This window comes from Neolamprologus multifasciatus, chromosome 12 (assembly GCF_963576455.1).
Source record: "Neolamprologus multifasciatus chromosome 12, fNeoMul1.2, whole genome shotgun sequence".
Classification (NCBI taxonomy): domain Eukaryota; kingdom Metazoa; phylum Chordata; class Actinopteri; order Cichliformes; family Cichlidae; genus Neolamprologus; species Neolamprologus multifasciatus.
In genome coordinates, this window is record NC_140450.1 from 18,754,192 (window position 1) to 18,775,983 (window position 21,792).

The 21,792-nt window shown below is 40.7% G+C and overlaps 1 protein-coding gene across 2 annotated transcripts; it reads right to left on the reverse strand.

The window, feature by feature from the left end:
• Positions 1–270: 270 nt before the first annotated feature.
• Positions 271–19,984, reverse strand: limk2 (LIM domain kinase 2). Of its 2 annotated transcripts, XM_085181214.1 has the most exons (16): positions 19,698–19,984; positions 19,345–19,435; positions 12,167–12,302; positions 8,634–8,743; positions 7,336–7,521; positions 6,965–7,070; positions 5,618–5,832; positions 5,324–5,510; positions 5,157–5,243; positions 4,734–4,865; positions 4,174–4,230; positions 3,828–3,893; positions 3,412–3,583; positions 3,265–3,320; positions 2,913–3,070; positions 271–2,539 (listed from the first exon to the last, which is right to left on the reverse strand). In XM_085181214.1, exons 1-16 carry the CDS (start codon positions 19,711–19,713, stop codon positions 2,326–2,328), a joined length of 1,989 nt encoding a protein of 662 aa, XP_085037340.1. In that variant the 5' UTR covers positions 19,714–19,984; the 3' UTR covers positions 271–2,325. The 2 variants fall into 2 exon arrangements, with proteins under 2 accessions (XP_085037340.1, XP_085037339.1); XM_085181213.1 differs by lacking the exon at positions 19,698–19,984 and having other exon boundaries at positions 19,345–19,679.
• Positions 19,985–21,792: the final 1,808 nt, after the last annotated feature.

Genomic DNA, 21,792 nt, shown 5'->3' on the forward strand with positions numbered 1-21,792 from the left:
TGTATGGTTGCCTGTTGTACGTTTACCCTTCTGAGGCTTTTTTTGTGTCTTAAAAAAACAGGACTAAAATGACATGCTTGAGAATAATTAAAAACGTTAGACATCATCAAGATTTTGCAATGGTAGTTTTCACTGCGTTACTACGTTGTTTGTTATGATCCAATCACTCCAGAGCATCTTGTTTTGTGATTATTGCTGGATCTGTATCACTGGTAATGTTTAGTTACTGCTGCTCCGTTATTTTAAGTGTCTGTGCGCTGGCTGCGATCATTGTTTATAGTAGCAGTGCGTTTAAAATACTTTTGTTCAGCGTTTGGATTTAGAACTTGTATTTTTATGAATGCAGATTTTCACTGCCGAGACTGAAATAAATAAAAAAAACCCTAAAAGTACAACTTATAAGGTGTGTTGGACTCACTATATTCTTTCTTACATTTATTGCAATAAAGAAAACAATACAATAGAGCTGATTTGTTCACAGGAAGGACTGTTTTTTGCACTGGCTCCCCCTGCTGGCAGTTCTTAAACACAACACTGAGGCTTAGTTTTAGCTGACTGTTTATAGGACAAAATCAGTTAAACATCAGAAAACTTAAACCTTTGTGGATCCATTCCACCTGCTCTGGTACAAATGAAAAGGGACAACACATGCACTGAAAGGGAACAATCTTGCAGGTGGTAACGGAATCTAAATCCTTTACGTGAGGAGCACAACAGGAGTCTTACAAAATGACCTCCAGCTGGCTGATGATGTGCATGTTTCTGACCAAACTGTCAGAAACAGACCTGGTGTTCTTTAGTGGGAACTGTACTCACAGGTCAGCACCATGCACGTGGATTGGCAACTGCCATAGATCATCACGCAACAGCCATGAGTAGGAGTACCAGTGGCAGATCTTAAAACTAAAGACCTAAATTGACAATAATGAGCTTATTAAACTACATTTCTGAGACAAAAAATAAATAAAATAAAATACTGATGGCCACCAGTATCCCTCAACCCTAAGTAGATTCATGTATGGTAAATGAAAATCCCAGGAGACTACCATCTTAAGTCACTGCATTCACAAGACTTTTAGATAACTTAACCTCTGACCTTGCCTTTGAGGCCACAGCTGCACCTATGTATGAATTTGAAAATCATACATCGCCTCATTCTCGAGTTGTTGCATTCACAAACTTAGGCGCCCCGTGTCGTCGCTCTTCAGAGTGTTTGATGCCATGCACCTGATTAATGACAATTAAGAATGCAACTTTCAGAACTTTTATTTATGAAACACTACATTAATATAAATAATAGTGGTTACAGCTGGTTGTCAGTACCCTGAATGATGATAGCAAAAAAGGCCAAAATGTCATTGTCTAAAATATACAAATCTAGAAGTCCCGTTTAAAAAAAAGAAGAAAAAAAACAAGACGTTAAATTAGTGCTACAATATGTACATACTTATATACAGTGGCAAAAATATCCAGTCCTGTACAAAGGCAGTTTTTTTCTTTTTCCAAACAGTCAGCTCTTGCATGATTATGTCTGACAATCATTAACAGTCCTAAACTGCAAAAGAGCTTTTGTCCCGTTTTTTCCCCCCCGACAAGACTAAAACATCTGCACGGTGTTCGTTCAACATTTTGGTAAAATAATTAAAATAATTAAGCTAGAAAGTACACAGATCCATGATCAAAAATGAGATGAGTGATGCTTAGAATAAACATAATCTGAACATTTCTTTGCCATCATGTGTGAATTCTCAGCAGCAGCGGTGTGTTTGCTTTCTTTGCTGCCCAAGGTCACACCTGGGTTTTTTTTTGTGTCCTGCCCTGTTTATTTGAACATGCCAATGAGCTAGACTGTCAAGGATCTTTGTTTTCTTTGCCGCTGAAGTGAAGTGACTCCTCTGTTGGGCAAGGACTGATCTGTGCATTCCACACACAGCAACAACAACTCCAGAGCCAAAAGAAACCCGACAGAAAATAAAACTGTTGTCACGTGGGAGCATAAAGTCCTCCGCCTTAGAAAGAGTCTTTCCCTCTGCCAGGGAGGACATTTTTCTTTTATCTTTATACAGAGTGAACAATCTTCTTTGTAATGAGTGGCACAGGAGGAATTAGTAAACACTTGTAATTCTGAAATGTTTTTGCACTATCTTTGCAGTTCACTGGTATTCACAGGGTTAAAGTCCCAAAAACACAGATTGATCCAGCTACCTCAGGTTATCCAGTTTTAATACGGCTCGGGTTCAATACAACTTTCCTCTTTTTACACATCCACAGTGCAGCTTGACAGAGGTGTCACTAAAGTAAATACAGACAGTACAGGCAGAAGTCCTAGGTGCCATTGTCTGTCGTGCTCGAGCAATCTGGAGAGGCTGCCACTGGGGTTAACGACTGATCGGAGCTCTGGTTTGGAGAGCCGTCTTTAGGCCAATAAAGTCGACTCAGGCTCTGATGCAGTTCTTCCAGTTCGGCTGGCAGGGGGATTCCCAGCTCCTGATTGAGGGACAGAGCTGCAAACCAGTCCTCAAGCTTCTGAAAAGGTGGACTGAGGAATAAAAAAGGGGGAAAAGGAATGGTCAACGAGGGCACAGAGAGGGGTTTGAGGCTAAAACCAGACTGACAAGGTTGACAGAAAACATGAGGAAGCAATCTGGTAGCAGAGGCGTGTCCCTCAGCGATCAGGTTGAGATGGCATCTGAAAGGGTTTTTGTTTCACTCCTCCTCCTACAACCAGTTTCATTAAAAGGCATGATACCGTCTCGAGTGAAGGCAGATACAGTTCTCATATGGCCACATCTCTTGACTCTTTCAGGTTATTAAGAACTTTACCTTATCGGTCAGCAACTCTGCAGAACATTAACTTTTCATAACAAGTTAAATGAAATCTGTAATACATTAAAACAAAAGCTGTGGCTCACCGGTTGTCTGTTGTGAGGTCACAGCAGGCTACAGCCAATGGAAAGAAAGCTGGTGTGCAGTCTTCAGGGAGAAACTTCTCCACAAACTTGCCAACATTTAGGCCAAAGTCCAAAGTCCTGGGGAGGCACTCAGGGTCCGCGTAGACTTGTCCAATGATCTGAATCACAGTAAGGAGGATAAACAGTAGGCAATCAATTAAACAGATAGTGATGTGCATACAATGCTTTCACACACAAATACATCAGTGCTTACTTTGAAAGGCTTAATTGCATGCAAGGTCTGTCATCTAACCCCAAAATGTGCTCGTTAAGCCATTACTTTGAGTAAACCGAGTAAAAAGCAGCATCTTACCTCGCAGAGAACAATTCCAAAGGAGAAAATGTCCACCTTCTCATCGTAACGTTTACCTGAAATAACAGATAAATAAATGTAATTACAAAATGGGTACAAATTAAGCTCTCATTACTGTTTTTCCCCCCCTTTTTAATGTCCACTCACCATTTAGCATCTCTGGAGCCATCCAGTAAGGATTCCCCACAACGGTGTACCGCTTCTTTCGATCAATCCGTCTAAAGCGCTTCTTATTGGTAGGTTTTTCAGGTGGAGGTTTAACTTTCTCTTCTACTATGAGTCGGGACAGTCCGAAATCAGCAACGACTACAGTGTTGTCCTGTTGAATGATTACAAGCGAGGGTTTTACTTCTCTAGTGACCCAGGATAGGAGAGAACAGGGTTTATAATGCCAAGAAAGCCCAAATATATTTAATGCTCTTTGGTCTTCTTTTGGAGTCAGTTTTAATGTATCTTAAAAAAAAATTAAAAGCTGCGTACAACCCAGCTTTTGCTCATTCTTGAAATAAAAACCATTCACACTTCATCATGTTTAACTGCTTCTAAGATGAAATGCCACCTACCAGTTTAACCAGACAGTTGTGAGAATTTAGGTCTCTGTGGATGATGCTCATTGAGTGGAGGTAGGCCTAAAAACAAAAAGGGGAAAGTCATGTCAAGTAAACACAGAAAATCCCAAGTAAATCCAAAAATAAATTATTCATTTGCTCAAATCTTCTAAACGCGGATTTCATCAGATCTTTGCAAGACGAATAAAAGGGTTGCACTTTGTCACAGCATGAGTTTGATCTACAGCTATGTTAAACATTTTGTTACACAGTAGCTTAATGGTTGTGGATGTGGATGTTTGAACACATACAGTCAGGTGACAGTAGCAGCTAGTAAGCTCTTTGCAGGAGGCCAACTCACCATGCCAGAAGCGATACCCTTTGCAAAGCTCACCCTCTGCTCCCATGGAAACGGGTCCTGTTAGTCAGGAAAAAGAAAAAGCAATGAGACAAACAGAAGCTCTCTCAGAGACCATAACAGCGTTAAATCTAATGATCTTACACCAAGTAGGAGACAGCTATGTTAAATGAAATTAGACCTTTATGAAATAAACTAAATCTAAAATAGTCCTCCCCCACATGCTTTAAGCCTCATTAGGGACAAAGCACCCTCACTCTCCTCAGTGGGGCGTGTGCTGAATAGGCGTTGGCAGTAGGGGGGGAGGAGTGGAGCGCGACTGTTCCAAGTTTCACCTGAGAACACTTTCTATAACTTTTCTCACTCCACGTGCCGGTCAGTTGATACGCAACCCAGCCAATTATAGAGTCCAGAGCCCTGTATCAGTGCAGAGTTTACTCCAGGTCACCACCCTATCTCCCCTCCCTACATAACTCCTGCTTAAAAAAAAAAAAAGCTCTCTCTTCGGCCACTGTTTTTATGCTTCACTATGGGTGAGGAGTGTTTCAGCTTTATAGACTCACCATGTCTCTGATGAAATCCTTCAGCGTGCCGCCCTCAATAAACTCAGTAATCAAATTGAGCCTTTTGTCTTTGTACAGCACGCCGATAAACTTCAGAACGTGGGGATGGTCAAGGCTTCGCATTACTTTGACCTGAAGATTAGACGTGTGAGAGAAAAAAAAAAGAAAAAAGCCAGATTATTATAAGCAGATGATCCCAAATTGATTTACACGAGAGTCTGTGGGATAAAAAGCACTGAATAAAATACAAGTCAAGCTAATGCGTCTCCACAAGACACTGGCAACAACAACAAATACAAAGAGTTAACTACTGGGTCATGTGCCGTGCCTTTAGTGGTGTGTATTAATAAACAGCTCCATACAGAGACAGTGGACTCTGCTTTGTCTGTGACTAATCAGAGGCTCCTGCTGCAGATTACCAACCTCTTTAAGGAACGTTTTCTGGGTCTCCTCATCACACCGGATCAGCTCCTTCATCACCATCACCTCGCCTGTGGCTTTATGAGTCACCTGCGACAGAAGGAACACATGAATTACATGAAGTTCACAAAACTTGCTCGATGGCAGGAGTAAAAGAGTAAAGGACCCACCTTGATCGCCTGTCCAAAAAATCCTTTTCCTAAGACCTCTCCGTGTATGAGGTCACATGGCCGAAAAATGCGGTGAGAGCAGCTAGTGGAGGATCTCAAGGACTCCGAGCGCCCGATGTCTCGTGTAATAAATGGATGGTCTTTAGGAGAAGTTGGTCCCGGTGACTTGCATATACTGTTACTGCGCCTGAAACACAACATAGCTCATTAATGATAACTCGCATCCCTGATCTCTTCTTCATTACAGAATCAAAAAATTTGGAAGTTGCATGCTTTTTGGTTGTTGTAACATACCTTAAAGACCTCCTTTTCAGTGTGCCATCGTCAACCACATCTGTCCTCTCCAGCACCGTGTCAGATGGTGAGGACATGCGCATGCGGGAGGTGGCTGGGACTCCTAGCCGGTTCCCTGGTGATTCCAGCCTTAGCCGGTCCAAACGATGCCTGACTGGGTCATACTCTATTAGAAGGTGCAGCGTGTGACTGGTACGGTGAATAAGATCATCCACCTGGTTAGAAAAATAAAGATTATACATATATATATTTATATAACTAGGGTTAATGGATTTTCCACAATTACACTATTTGCAGGCTTTTTAAACAACAAATCTCACAATTACTTCCTGTAAACTATCATCCTTCACCCTTAGGATGATTTGATGGCAATGTAATAAAACTTCCTAAACAACACTGCAAAAATAAATAAATACCAGTATAATTTATAACTATATTCAAAACTAATGCTTAAAAGCATCAGTCAAAGATCCCTGGTTCAACGTCAATTCTTTAAGTCTGGTATTTGCTTATCCAAATGACAACTGATGGTGAAATCTGAGGTGCAGTCACCGGCTCAGCCCTTTCCCTTAAGAAGCCTGTGTGACGCAAGTCCAGCGCTGTAGGTGGTAACACTCCCACCACAAAAATTGCAGGATGTGTGACATGCATGCTGACAGCAGTGACCAAGTTACTGTGATCAGAGTGTCTAGATATGCTTACGTTTAAAGGGAACAACCATCCCAGTGTTGAGCACCATGTGCTTTGTTTGAGGAAGGAGGAAACTAAAAGCCCAGTTCATGCAATGTTATAATAGTGTCTCTGTTCACCCTTTGACACAGCAGAGTCTGAGAGGTAAAGATGACCAGCTACTGAGTCAGGTACGAGTAAAGTAAGAAGCTAAATCAAGTTCTGTGAGTTAGTCTTCATTCAACAGCAGCAAACTATTCATAAGCTCATGATGATGTCAGTTACTTCATGTTGGGCAACAACATGAGTTTCCTTTTATTGTGTATTTCTTTTCATTAATGCATTATTTTATTTTTCTGGTAAAATTCTGTTCTGATATTTTTGTTATCTTTAACATAACAAAAATATTAAAAAGGAACCAACGAGTCAAACACAAAAACGCTGAGATCGTGGGAATGAGCCTATAAGTGCAGTCATTACACACCTTTGTCTCCCAGCTTATGTAAAAACGATCAAGGAATGGGAAGAATGTCAAAAATCAAATATGCAGCGATTGTATAACAACATTGCTATGCGAAGGTGCACTCAAGGAATTGCATTAACGATGAAACTAATCGGCTTTGGCTGAATGACTTCACTTATGACTCCATAAGTATCAGAGATAATATGTAAGCCCACCTCCTGCTCCATCAATGTCGCCACAGGAAGGCCATTGATCTCCAGAATCCTGTCTCCAACATGGATGGCATTTCGAACCTCTGGACTAATAAGCATTCCTCTGACCCTGAAAAACAGCAGCAGCATGAGTAAGTGAGGGCTATGAAATAAATATGCTGGTTTAAAAACAGCCGGTCCTGTCTGCCCACCAGGACTCGAGAAACTCCCATATATTATTAATCTGTCAATAAGTACTTTTTTTTCAGTGGCTTATTTACACACACCTGCTATTTAGTCAACCTATAATCAACGTTACGTAAAGCATTACTCATGCTGTTCCCACAGAGCCTCGAGGACAGGCATGGAGTCAGACATCACGAGGTCCCACTTACTCTTTGACCTGAACACTCGCTGAGCCATTGACATCCCTCAGCACTGACACAGAGAGGCCTCTCTTCCCATTGGCTGCAGAAGGCATCGAGATGAGGGTCACCGTGTGGGGCAGGGAGTCCAGGACCGAGTCGTACGAGCGTTTTTCCAACATGGGTGTGAGAACCTCCTGCTTGTAACACTTTCCGCTGTTCACACCAGGAGAATGCAGAAGCACATTTTATTAAAGTTTGGTTCAGAGTGCACAGAGTAACAGGAAGTCATGCAGTAGTGACCAACTAATCGTGAGCAAACATACTTGAGGGTGAACATTAACTTTTTAAGACATTCCTGGCATCGGCCAGTACAATTAAATGTAAGACGCTCTAGAAAAAGAGGGGACAAGGATTTTTAATTAAAGGACTATAAAACTGAATCGCAGCAGAAGAACCACATGAAATGTCCAGGGTTGAAAAACACATAAGATCAAGTTTAGTTTAGACCAACCAAGTGTTGGTAGTAAAATCTAATCTTTGCTCAACAGGTCTTTTTGCTTTATTATCAATATTGCACCAATTTAATATCAGTGCCATAGAGTTACAGAAACATGCTTTGGTGTATTGGCTGCTTTATCCATTTTTGCGATAACTCGCTGGATATAAAAATTCAAACATTGCATTCTGGATACATTTTTAAGTCTTATATCATCATGTGAGACAGGCAGCTGACCAAAAAAAGGTACAGCATATGACTCCAAGCTGTGACTACTCCTGGATCAAAGCAATTTTCCAATATAGTCAAGTTTTAACACTCGTGAGTGTAGCTTATGGCTGTTAAATAGAAGTTTAGAAATGGCACAATGATGAAACCGCATCAGGTATGAGTGAAGTTATGCTGTGGTTTTTCTTAGATTTATAGTGTACATATTATTTTATGTACACTAATTACCCATGTGTGATCAATAAAATACCCATTATCTATATCTATGTATCTGAGTGCTTAGAAATGCTGGGAAAATGATTGTTAATTAAAAAACTTAAAATACTCTAAACATGAAGGTAAAAATGCATCTGGCTTCACTAAATACTCTAAAGACACTATAAAAATAAAATCAGTTCACTCTGGTGGCGTTAGCTGGAAGCACCTGGCTAATTTTTCATGGGACGGCTGTCGGAGTGGTGTATAAATGAGTTTACAACCTTTACTTATAGACTATGAAAATCAGCCTACATACCAAGACATGTACGTTAAGGCCCTACAATTGCTGCTCTAAGCAGTTCTCAACAAACAGCTTTAAAGAAATCCAGTGCAGGTGACTTACCAATACAGTTTTGACCTCTCGACTAAAGCGTAGGTGTCCCGGTCTTCAATGACCACCTTGCAGCTCAAGCAAACAAAACACTCAGGATGGTACTTATGTTCTCCAGCCACCTGGAACCAGAAACAAACGGGCTAGTTCTCCATTCAGAAGTAACGCGACGAGCCTGCTGTCTTGTTCTGTTGTGCTTTGCTGGTGAGCTGTGAGCTGCGTGTTGTTTTCTGCCCTCCTCCCTCCCACCGTGAGCGGTGACATAGCCGTAACACCTGCTTCACTCTCAGCCTGTCTGGAATCTGCTATGACATCACCCTCTGTGGAGCTGACACACTCGTCTTACTGGCTTTCTCCCTTTCAATGGTCTGAAACTTTCAGCTGCTTCTCACCGACACTGCCTGCGTATCCGTCATCGATTTCCCTTTCTGACATGCATGCAGGACTTCAGTTTCATCACACTGTTTTCATCCCTTTCATGCCAGATGAGATCATGTCTACCCCTTGCAAACAAGTAAAATGTTGATTTCAGGATTATTTATGTAATTAAATAGGCAATAGACAAAGTTTTGGTTTTAACTTGTGATGAAATACAAGTCGATTGCACAAAAACGCCTGGGTTTAAAGTGTTTGCCTAGCAATCTTGCACACATTGGACAGTTTTGTCTACAACCAGGTACAAAAATGAAGGCTTGATTGCGAAACCAAAACAGGAAGAGGATGGCGCTTTTGTTTTCCCGCTAGCTGAAATAGTGGATCTGGGAACAATGGGAGTAAGTGCTGAAACTGTACCCAACAAGAAAAATGGGAGGAGGAGGCGAGAAGGATAAAGTGAAAGCGATTGAAAGTTAATGGGGGGGGGGGGGGGGGGGGATCAGTGAGACTTGAGAGGGTTTAAAGATTGCATTCACCTGGTATTGTTAGACCAGACCACCAACTATCAAAACCTGCCCAATACAACCATGTGTTTCAGGCCCTGTCCACATGTGGATGGGTATTTTGTTTTATGCATTTTGGCCTTAAAAGGTCGTTGTGAATGGACTAAGTCACTGAAAAAGGAGAATTTAAAAAAAATCTTCCAGGATAAAGATTTAGAGAAACTGATTTTCTGTGTTTACAAGTGGACAATAAAAGCAACCTCAGAACCGTGCACCTTTAACCCCTTTTTTCTGCCTCCAGCCTGTGTGCCGTGATCTTATTTGTCACTTCTGATTGTTGAACATTTCTAGAAATTTAGGGTTATATCATCATCTCTTGTTTCGGCATGCTCCTGATGTGGCCTTTTTATGTGGACAGATTTTTCAAAACAGTGCTAGAATGGACGGGATTTTACATTTCAATATTAATGCTTTCAAACTGTGAGCAGAGCTTGGTAGCGGTGGGGGTACTTCTAGTGCTGGTCCCAAGCCCGGATAAATGGAGAGAGTTGCATCAGGAATGGTATACGGCATAAAATGTTTGCCAGATCAAACATATCGGACCCTGCCAGGGCTTGGTTTAACTATGGATGTAATGAAGGCGGCCATGCAGAGGGTTGGTGTGACAGAGGAAGATAATCTGCTATGGTGACCTTTAAAGGGAGAACCAGCAGATTTTCTCACCGTTTTAGAATAGAAAAAAATAAATCAAAAGCTTTGATATTTGTTTGTCTTTGATGCAAACAAAAGTCCTAAAACTATGGATTAGTTATCTCAGCTATTTGCAATAAGCACATGGGGAGTTGCTCAGTATTTTTCCCACATTATTGCCACAGCTCTGAGTCAGAAACTTTGTGCTGTGAAAGGATTCCCTGCTGCTGCAGAGAGATTAAAGTGATGTCAGCCAAATCATTGTGACATATCAGGAGTCTGTCAGTACCTCCCTGCCTTTAAGCCAGGAACAGAAAATCCACCAGTGACTAAGAGCAGCCACAAACCTGTCTGAGGCTCAGACAGCAGTGCGGAGCAGTAAAAACTTGGCAAAGCCAGATCAAAGTGAGGGACAATTAACGGTGACCCCGTTGTGGGCAGAAAAATATGACAGTGGAAAACAAAAGCGGGATTGCATAAACTGATCATAAACACGGTGCTCTGAATTCCAAAAACATCTCCAAAGAATCAATGAACTAACAATCAGCTGGACCAGGACAGAAACAATAGTGTTCTGGACTTGAATACTTAACAAGCAGCAGCGCTGCATGACCCTCCTCCGCTGATGGACCACAATGATTTTCTTTCTGGCTGAGAGGCTCCGGTGCCAGCTATGCCCTGCCAAAAACACTTGGCTTTGCTGGCTGATGAAGCAGAATGCCAGGACCAAATAGAGGACTCCATTATGTGTGTTGCTTGGTGGCAAAAAGAAAAACTTGAGCCTGGCTCCATGCTAGAAAAGTGACCCCATTTGTGGCCACCTCAGTTTTAGGTTTTTGATTTGTAGATATTAAAAAAATCGATGCTGCCTGACATTTGGGTTAAATTTAGTGGATGTCAGTTTCTTTACTTTGATCAACTTGGCTTTTTATTTTTTATTAATTACATTTTCTCTTTGTGGAGAAACAAACCCCAAAAAGCAGGCGCCATTTGTTCTTTATACCATCAGTACGGATCATAATGTGAGTGGCAGAGTGTGGCATGCATTAACAGGGAACTGTGGAGAAGTTCTGCACTGAGAGGGAACATAATGGGGCCTCAAGGGGGGGAAAGTAATTCACAAGTAAAGTCTAGACCGCATTCTGCTAAGTCCAGCAGCAGCCCATGTGAAGTATCACTCATCTGTAAATGTAATAACTGCCACAAAAAAAACACTGCCCCCTGCCTTTTAACGCACGTTAATCTGGAGCAGTAAGCAGAAACAGGAACAGAGCGTACTGACATGGTCTGTGGGCTTTCTGGCATTATTTAAGTAGGCAGGGAAAAGGTTGGCAACTGGTGCTATAAGATCATGGCAAGACAGACGCTGAAAGCCAGGCAATCACATGCAAACAGCAGTGGTCAAACAGTCTCGACCCAGTGTTGAGAGTCTCCAAAAGAAAAAACAAAACGTACCAGACACGCAAAGAGCAAAAAAAAAAAAAACCCGATCTGGCGGGTTGTAATTCTTATTCTACACCAGAGTATGGATAACTCTGTTATGTTCAAGTCTTTAAGACAAGAGGGCTGAGTGCCAGGCCAGGTCAGCGTGTCATGTAAGCATTAAAAGAGAAGCCCAGCCAATGTTGTGTAAAAACTTCTATTGGATTTACAAGACACCCCCCCCCCCAAAAAAAGACAAAAAAAAAAAAAAACATGCAACCTGATCGCACCTTTAATTGCATCCTGACTGCCTGAGATGTGCATCTATTTCACATACCACACCCGAGCTTACATGTGCTGTCTCAGCCAAAAGCAACTAACAATGTTATCTAAATGTTTTTACAGGCCATAGAGTGCTTGGAGATGTAAAATTAGTGGAGTCTGGGCTGATTAGGTGTTGGCTCAGATTCCAGTGTCTTTGAGCGACAGCTTAAAAAAAGAAAAACAAAAGACCCTCCATACAATGGAGTAAAAGAATGAAAGCAGCAGACTTACCATCGCAGGTCCAGTCATGAGCAGAGAGCAACCATGACAGAGCTCTCCAAACTTTTCCCAGTAGTGATTGCGACAGTACAGCTTGCCGTCCTTCTCATAGTACCAGTTAGTCAGGTGGTCACAGCACACAGAACATCTAAGGAGACAGAAAAAAAAAACCCAACACTCAGGGTTACAGAGGCAGAACAAAAGATTTCAGAATGGATTTTGAGCGCCTTCATGTCATCATAGACGTCTGCTTCACATTTCAGAGTCTCAAAAACCTGTTTGACTGCATGGATGTACAACACATGTGAGACACAGCAGGGGAAAAGCCAGCCAAAGATGCTGATAGAGAATACTGACTGTGCACAAAAGCAGCCAAGCATTTACATAATAAAGACCCAGATTTTCCAATATTTCAATGTTTCTTATCTTAACTTCAGCATCTGCAATATCTCTGAAAAAAGTGTGTTTTTTGAACAGTTTCTCATGCACAATGTAGAAAACAAACCAAAAAAACAAACAAATCCAAACTGCCCTAAATTCTCATCCAGTAAACCACCTGTGAGGTCAGGGTAGCCACACATACCTAGGGGTGCAACGTGGCCAGTCAGCCAGTGAAATCTGCCCCCTCAATGATGCTGCTGACTTTAAAATCTTTACTCTGTGGTGATAACGCCATGTGGACTGTCACTAATGGACAGTTTCTTGCAAAAATATTGACGTTTTTAATCAGAGGTTTAATCAGTTGCAAACGTGCTACAAGTGACTTCGATGTCTACAAGTTAAAAATGAATCAAAAATAAGCAAACACGGATAAATAAAATCAGTTTTGCTTGTTAATCTAGCAGTTTTTAAAATTTCAAGAAACATAAAGATTGAAAACTTTGGACTTTTGTTTGTACGTGCTGCGTCATAGATGTTGGTAACCTGTGAAACGTCCATTAACTCTGTTGCACTTGGCAGACCCTCCTCACTCTGCCTTTGTAATCAAGGGTCAACGTCTGGAACTGAAAAATTCAGCTAATGCAGAAGTAGCAAAAACTGCAACTCCTCAAGAAGCCAAAAAGGGTGACAAAAACTTTACAGCTTTGAAAATCATATTAGGGGCTGAATTTTCTATAACTCATCCATGGATATAATTCAGTTATCTGTTATCAGCATCATCTAGACCTTCAAAATCAGAATCAGAATATTTTATTAATACCTGAGGAAATAATGTGGTCATTGGACTGAACCTCTTCATTGTGTGTGTGCGCTATAGGAGCTTTTTAAATGGATTATCTGACTAATGATATGGCTTGCTGTGTGCTCGCTGGCTCATTCTAGAAGCTTGTGCTCCTGCTTGGTGAGTAAGATTACATTAATCCACTGCTTAGAACTAATAAGCTGATAGGTGTGTCTGTGTTGCACCCACACAATTTATAAATGCAGCATGTGAACCACGTTTGCTGAATCGCACTCCACCCTTCAACTGTATAAAGGTAACAGCTGGCTTAAAAAACAAACAAAAACATGGCTACAGCTTAGCTTCAAAATGTGGAGTCCAAAAACAAAGGGTGACACCACAGTGCCATATCCGTGTTTTATACCATTTATACTTGATGATGTACCAAAAAATATTAACGAATCTCAGTGTAATTTTTGATTAATCAATGAATGTCTCAAGAATATGGAACTTCTTTCCCCCAAAAACTGTCTTTATAATAAAATAAATGAGTAAAAGCATCACATGAGAAAAGCTGTAACAAAAATTCTGATCGCTTTGCCAATTGTCAATTCCACACATATAACATGCCTTGTTTTACAAGGTGTACAACAGTACGAATACCTTGTAGCTGAAATGCCCTGGGGCTTGCACTGTTAGAGAGGCAGGGATCACAAAAGTAACTAACTAAATAAAAATGCTCCACTTTTGAAGAAGCAGATGTTGGATTTGGGAGAACTTTTCTTACTTGATGACTGCGCAGTGCCTGTATAGCTGCCAAGTCCTTATTCAGTGCTTAATGGGATTCAGGATCACCACAACCTATAAGCAGGCTCAAGATAAGACTCTACGGAGGCAAAGTCCTCAAATTATCCAGTTGGGCTATAATACAGCTTTTGATTACAGTTCATTTTCTTAGGTAGGTCATATTAAATACTAACAAGTCATGCCGTTAGCCACAGTAGCTCAGAAACCCATCCTGGGGTTTAGGATTTCTGAGTGTCTCTCATTGTACTTCTCTTCCTTCAACAGTCTAACAAAGTGTGACAGTAAAAGCTGGCACTACTATTAAAAATAGTGCCGACTGCTGCTCCTGTTAAATGACTAGCTGCTAATCTAAACTGATATTTGGCAGAGGTAAGAGGACGTTAATGCCCGAGACTGAGACAAAATGTTCAGAGTGAAGAATGCTGAAGTTACCAGCAGACTGGGAAGCACCTGCAGGCACTGAGCGCTCCTTGAACAAGCTGCACTGGTTATGCAAAAATGATGGCAGCAGATTTAACTGCCAGGGCCCGAACCAGGATGAGCCACTTTATGAGAGATCGGATTGCTGAAGCCTCTGGAGCCACTTTTGCCTGACTTTGCAAATGATTCCTCGAGCTTTTTTTCCCCCTCTCCACCTTGGTTACACATTCATCTGAAGAAGAATCCTGATGTCTTGGTGATGACAAGTAGACAAATGAGTCACAGTGAAAAAGAGACGTCAGGACAGTCGACTATTTGCACTTGATCAGGAAAGAAAAAGCTGTTCACTGCATTGATTTCTCTCGAACTTATGCACAAAACTAACAGCAGACGTGAGACAATATACTGGCTGCGTAGAGGAACGGCTATAATATTAAACAGTCAACTACTTTCAGTTTAGAGTGGTTGCCAGCATGATTATTTTGCCAGTTAGGTGAAAAGCATCAGATTCTCGATGAAGACAAAAACATTATTTTAAATGCTTATCGTACGCATTTTTATTCTTTTGGTGCTGGCTCCAGTCTTCAGCTGAGACCCGCGTATCACGTTGTTCTCTCCACTGTAGGTATAGTTCATGCAGGATTATTGACTTTGGCACAGACTCCAGATATTTCAGAGTTTTCTGGCATTACTTAAGAAGGAGCTGTCCTTTGGAGGAAAGACCACATGTTTGTGTCTGTGCTGCAGAGAGAAAAGTGGAGAATGAGGGAACAGCTGGCTCTGAGGCAGAGAGGACGTGACATGAAACAGATCCATATTTGTGTCAGGAAACAAACCTTTTTCCTCTGACATGAAAGAAAAGGACACAAGATACAGCCCGGTGTATCACACTGTGCTGTGATGAGGAGTAACAGAGCAGAACAATTATCCTGAAGTCAAGATTGCATGAGTAACGCTTGCTAAGCTGATGTGGTCACAACTGCACTAAAAGGCCAAACATCTGATGTCTGGGTGTGACGCAATATTACACAAATTTGGCATTTTCATTGAATGATTAATAACGTTATCAAACATCATTAGGAGTGGGAGAAAATACAGATTCTGCATTATATTATTATTATTGACTCGTTTCTGCTGCAATACAATTACAGTGCAAACTTTTAATATTTTGCCCGGTCTTAATGAGTCTCAGTTTCTGCCGCAGCATTCGGGTGGTAGTCTGACACGAGGTTATTATAGTTAACTAAAACAAAACTAAAAACTTATACTAGAAGTGAAAAACGTATTAGTTAACTTAAATTTAAAAAAAAAAATATTCAGAAATGATTTTGTGAACTTGGAAAACTCACAAAAAATAAAATCCGATAAAAGCCTCATTTTTAGAATTTGTTGCTTTGGTAAAAATGTTATTACTAGCTGCCTGATGGAGTCAGGTGTCTTCAGCTTTAAAAAGGTTGTGCGCTTTTCTTTTAGTACCTGTTCAGATTTCCCAAAAGGTTGCCCCTGACATATTACAATATACAACACACACAATAAAAATTATTCTCTTATTCTAAAATAATAAAAAAAGAAAGTAAAAGTAAAGCTTTTTCCCGTGAAATAACGCACCATAATCACAAAGCTGAAATCATCTCAAACTGGTCTCTTAAACATCACAATGAGTTCATTGTACTTAAATGGCCTCCACAATCTCCAGATCTCACCCTGATAGAACACCCTTGGGATGTGGTGGAACGGGAGAGTCACATCATGGATGTGCAGCTGAGAAATCTGCAGCAACAGCGTGATGCTATCACATCAGTGTGGATTATAATCTCTGAAGAATTTTCCAGGACCTTGATGAAACTATGCCATGAAGACTTAAGGCAGTTATGAACACAAAAGCAGGTCCAACCTATTACTGACAAGATGTACCTAATAAAGTGACTAAGTTAAAAATAAATAAATGAATACAGGCCACTATACACATTTGATTGTTGTAGCACCCAGACATTGCCATCAGCCTGAAACATTCAGTATTTGTCAAACTGTAGCACACAGACAAGTAATGTCAGCACAGCACCAACAACGGCTGGAGGTATCAACACTCTCAATGTCCCTTCAATAGATACAATAGTTACAAATAAGAAAAGAAAAAAAAAAGGTAAAAAAAATACTGAATGTACAACATACCGTGTGTCTCGGTGGAGGAGAGAAAACAAACATACAAAGAAATAGTAAAAAAAAAAAAAAACAACTTGTTCGGAACAAAAAGCATTCATATACAAAATTGTATTGTATTGTACACTTTGTTCCTTTTACCATCTACATTAAGTAATGCAAGTGTGCTTATAAAAACACCTAAATTCCTCGTATACATGGTGCTGAATGGGCGTGTGCACTTAACTCAGGTGGTTACAGTCACGTTGGCTGCACAAACACTACACAGTAAACATTACTTGTTTCCTTAAATATGCATTGCCTTTGGAGTCCTTTGTTAAAGTGTGGCAGTAATGATAGAAATAGACACTGAGATGATCTTTTACATGTGGCCTTGAAAGCCTGACAAAGGCGTATTTCACTGTGTGTAACAGCATCAGCACCAACAAGTTCACCACAGCTCCTTTAAGTCCTCAAAGTTGTGAAATTGGGCCTCCATCAGACCCATTTATCCTGGACACACCCCACAACTGCTCGACTGGACTCAGATATGGAGAATTTGGAGGCCAAGTCAACACCTTCAACTTTTATTATGCCAATAGAGGACACAGCCATCAGGAGAAGTACTTGCAATGCTGCTTGTACCTAAGTAACCTCCACAAGAAGGACATAAGACTTTCCACATTTTCTAAAGCATCCTCTACAGCCTCCACTGGCTGGCCTGCTTCCAACAGCGCATCCAGATGTAATGTCTTCACAGGTAGGCTAAATGAGGCGCAAACATCCACTCATCCACATCTTCTAAATAATGCTCATGTGCACCCGGTGCTCTGTAAAGGTGTACATAAGCAGCAGGCTTTTTGGGGGGTTGTTTTCCTTGAAAGCAACACAATTATTGACAATTATTGAATTTCACTGAATTTAAAGTCTATAATGCACATGTAAGTACGAGGCGACACCAACATGTAAATGAAGGCATAAAAGAAAAATAGTAGCATTGTACAAATCTAGCTGTGGCTTCTATTTTTGGTTACACAACTCTCCCCAGTATGGGAAAGACTCTATTTTTAACCATAGAAAAAATGCAATAAGATCTGCAGTTATGCAGGTGGAAAGCAGTGAACAAGATAGGAAATAGTTTTGTCTAAAAAAAAAAAAACCCAACAAAAAACGCCAACAACACAAAGGCTTCTGTAGTGTTTGAGACAGAGAGCTCACATCTCTGATTCGCCGTCTAGGAATGCAGAACGCTGCAGAGCTGAACGTGCCATTACCTATAGGCCTGAATAACACTGCCAGGTTTACTGGAACAAGAGTGACGCCACCTCACAAGAATGTTACAAAAGGTGGAGGTATACGGAGGGCAGAGGGGCAGCATGTTGACAATAGAGAATGGGAACACCACAGGGTATCACATCTGCAAGGACATTTTTATTTTTGTTTGCTTAACGAGTTATGTCTTGCAAAGAATGTGAGCGACGATGGCATCAGCTTACAATGGTACTTAGAAAAAAAAACAAACAAACACCCAAGCAAAATATTTCATATATGCAGAAACTTTAAAGAAGGGAAGTTATTGGACAAAGGAATAACCAGGAATTCAAAAAATGTGAAAAGGTATAAAAGAACAAAGGGAGGGAGAGCATCAAGGGTGAGTAATGCAGCTGCGTCAGGAACCTTGCAGCTGAGATAAATAGGCTTTGTGTGTTATTGAGAAGTGTGTGCTTTAAAAGAGTGAAAGCAAAGGTCGTGCAAGGACACTGCCACATACATACTGGATTAAGAGTCTCTTTTTTTCAGCTGTAAGATTCAGTCAACCTAGAAAATATTAAATGCGTTCTATTTTTAGTGCCAGAGGAACCCTGATCCACTCCCAAACACATTTTTGGGTGTACTTGTGTGTGTTAGGTGCGCCTTCTCAGTCAGAGATAGAGAGACGGGGAAAAAAACATTTACTAATGAGCAATATCTCACAGATTCAGGCAGCCAGCTTTTGCTGATCAGTTTTATAATGTTAGTTAAATACGACCCAGCAAATGCAACTGTGATCCCGCAGTGAGCTGAAATACCGCATGTCATTCCTGTTAAACAACCTGAGCTTCCTTATTTAACAAGGGGGAAAAAACAACAACCTTCAACTGATCTCCATGGGGAAAACCCTCTGTGTGTTATATAATATTGGCATGTGCAGTATGTTGGCATCAAACTGCAGGTTTACTGCTGCACACAAAAATATGGTCAGTGACCTGTACGAACCACAGAGCTCACATCATCTCCACAGCGGCAATCATTAAGCTTAAGAGCAGAAGGGGCAAAGTTCTCCTGGGGAGGAGATCTGTCAGCTGGGACTGCCGAATGACATTCTACATAGTACATTTTGTGCACAAAAACAATGGAGAACAGTTGAAAACAGACACGAGTCTGTGTTTAGGCGACAGAACAGAAAATTCTGGGATTATCCACAGGTCCATTTGTAAGTACATCCAAACAGAGTAAACTACAAACACACACACAAAATCAATAACACAAACAACTGTCTGTGTCAGCGCGAGCTAACACCTCCTTCTTATACACAAACAGTCTCCAGTCATCGGAGTATGAGTGACAAAACTGCTCATGACAGTAATGAGGGTCCTTAAAATCAGGATCTGCAGCCACTTACTTGAAGCAGGCGTTGTGCCAAGTGTCCTGGAGGACTTTCATTTGAAACGAGTCTTGAATCTTTCCTCTACAGCCCACACAGTAACACTTATCTGCAAAGAAAGAAACGAGCCTCGCCTGTAAATAGGTGTAGCGCACAAACCTCATGTGAAAATTGCAATACTGGTTTAACTGGGATCTGGATTTGAGCGAGCAAACAATCGCGCCGCTGCGCTCGGTCTCCAAAAAGCCCAGTTTTAAAAGGTAAAAACATTGCGTGAGCTGAGCGCTTCAGACAGAGAGATGGTGCTCTTTTACATCACTGCAATGTAGCATCACTTCAGTGTAAAGGTACAGTGTGAAATACCACTTTACCTCCTGGTTCCTCCATCTACTCCGCGAGAGTGTCGTCGATATTCAGGTCCCTTTTTGTTTTTTCACTAACTCCTCATACTGAAGAGGAGAGCTGTCATGAGCCGCTTCACGCTTTCGTTCTTCCCCGTCCGAGATTCCCACCTCTAAATACAGCAGGAAGAAAACACAAACGCCTTTTAATCCTCCACAGAGAGAGAGAGCGAGAGAAAGCAGTGAGCTGAGACCTCCTGGACAGAGCCGTTCTCTCGCCGCTGGCAGGACGACTGACGTAATGCAGTGCTCACATTCCTGTACGGAGAGCGGAAAGGCCAAACCTCCGCACCTGGAAGAAGGAGAAAACTGAGATTTGGCCCCAAACGCGAAAGGAAAAACAGTGGCGCCATCTACTGCCAATATCACCGCACTACACAACGATTTGCTATGTGGTTGCTAGGCTTTTGTGGATAGAAATGAAACGTTATTGTATGTTATTGTCACGACATAAAAACGATGGGATGCTTTCAAAGTGTTGACGTCATAATATATTAAGGATAATATAATCATCAGATCTTATTGCATTCTTAAAGCAATAGAGTAAGTACGGTACAATAAGACGCAAGACAAGTGTCTTTCCTGAAGTTCTACAGTTGTATCAAAGGAAATCTCTGTTTTAAAATTTAATTTAATTATTTTAAAATTTTATAAAAGATAAATGACTGCTATATCATCAGTAATGGTTTGCTTTACAATTTGTGCTTTGCACTTTGACTATTTAAATGCAAAACACGGGATTAACTGTAGGAACAAGTCAGCCTTTAAAGTGCTTCTAAATTGTTTTATTTCTGTTATATAGCCAAGGCTCACTGATAATACTGGGCTGGGCAAAACAATAATTTCACTGCAGCATCTGAAATCAGTAGGCATCATCTCTTTAAAACCATTTAAACACAGGCAGAATAGGAATGAATGTTATTTACTGAAAGGGAAATAGACCTAATGAGAAGATTTAATCACACATTAAACTGGCAAAGTGCACGTGTTGTTTCTTTGCTTTTCTCTGCTCCATGCAGAATAATATTTATTTTATAATTTACACCTCCAAATTCAGAAGAGGGTGTGTTCAAGCATTTTTTTTTACAATAACATGATTCGTGACTCATAGTTGACCTTTAGGCGATTGAATTTAAAGAGTTAGTTTCCCTTTAGTTTCAAAGCATTCAACACAAATGCTGGTATGTACTAAGATTTTAAAAATTTATACAGTTTTGTTTATTGAAAAGAAAATTGTGGCTTATTCACTGTAACATCTGTCAGTATTAGTACAGTGCTGTGAAATCTCATGCCGCACCTCATTTCATTATGTCTTGCTTGGAAAATGGGGAATAGGTGTAGTGATTTATTGAAACATGTGCAAATATATATGGAAATATAAGCAAAAAACAGTTTGCGCAGTTCAACAAGCTTGATGTCCACATTTATTCTTCAGCACAGCCTGGCCTCTGTCAGCCAAGCTTTCTTGTTATTTTTTAAGTAGTCTTCAGAAATAGCCATTGTACAGTACAGTCACATTGATTTTTTCTGCTTGTTTCTTTGTTTTTGTTATGTTATTTTAACATGTTCAAAATAAAGCCACACAACACTGGGAAAACTGTAGAACTGTGTCTTCAATCTTCAGTTTACATAAAAGGGCCAATATACAGGCAGGAACATGAATGTGTCATGAGTTCCTCAGTTTCACTGACTGTGGCTGAAACATTAATTTCCTGTTTTGCAGCGTGGGACATGGTTCAATATTTGTGTGGCATATTAATGAAAATGGGGCTATTGTTAACAGTGCATTAAAGTAATGGAGAAAAAATGAGATATGGTAGAATAAACTGAGAGTGGAGAGTTTACAGTAGCCAGGACGATATTCACGATAAGCTTATTATTAAGTCTTTGGCTCTTGATTTTAGAATGCAGCTGCGTGAAAGCCCATTCATTGTTATTTAAACAAGGTAAACATTATATTTGTCAGTATTTGTTGTTACACTGTAATAGTCATGATGGACCTTACAATGAAGCTCCCATACACATCCTAACACAACACTATTATTAAGCCACTTCTGTTTGGGGT

Excerpts from the sequence above, each read along its gene's own strand:
- limk2 (XM_085181213.1), bottom strand. The coding sequence starts at position 19,490 with ATGAGGTTTGTGCGCTACACCTATTTACAGGCGAGGCTCGTTTCTTTC. Across the intron at positions 7,522-8,633 it reads GAGAGGTCAAAACTGTATTG|CGGAAAGTGTTACAAGCAGG; the intron begins GTAAGTCACCTG and ends TGGTGTGAACAG. Across the intron at positions 4,866-5,156 it reads AGAAAACGTTCCTTAAAGAG|GTCAAAGTAATGCGAAGCCT; the intron begins GTTGGTAATCTG and ends TCTAATCTTCAG.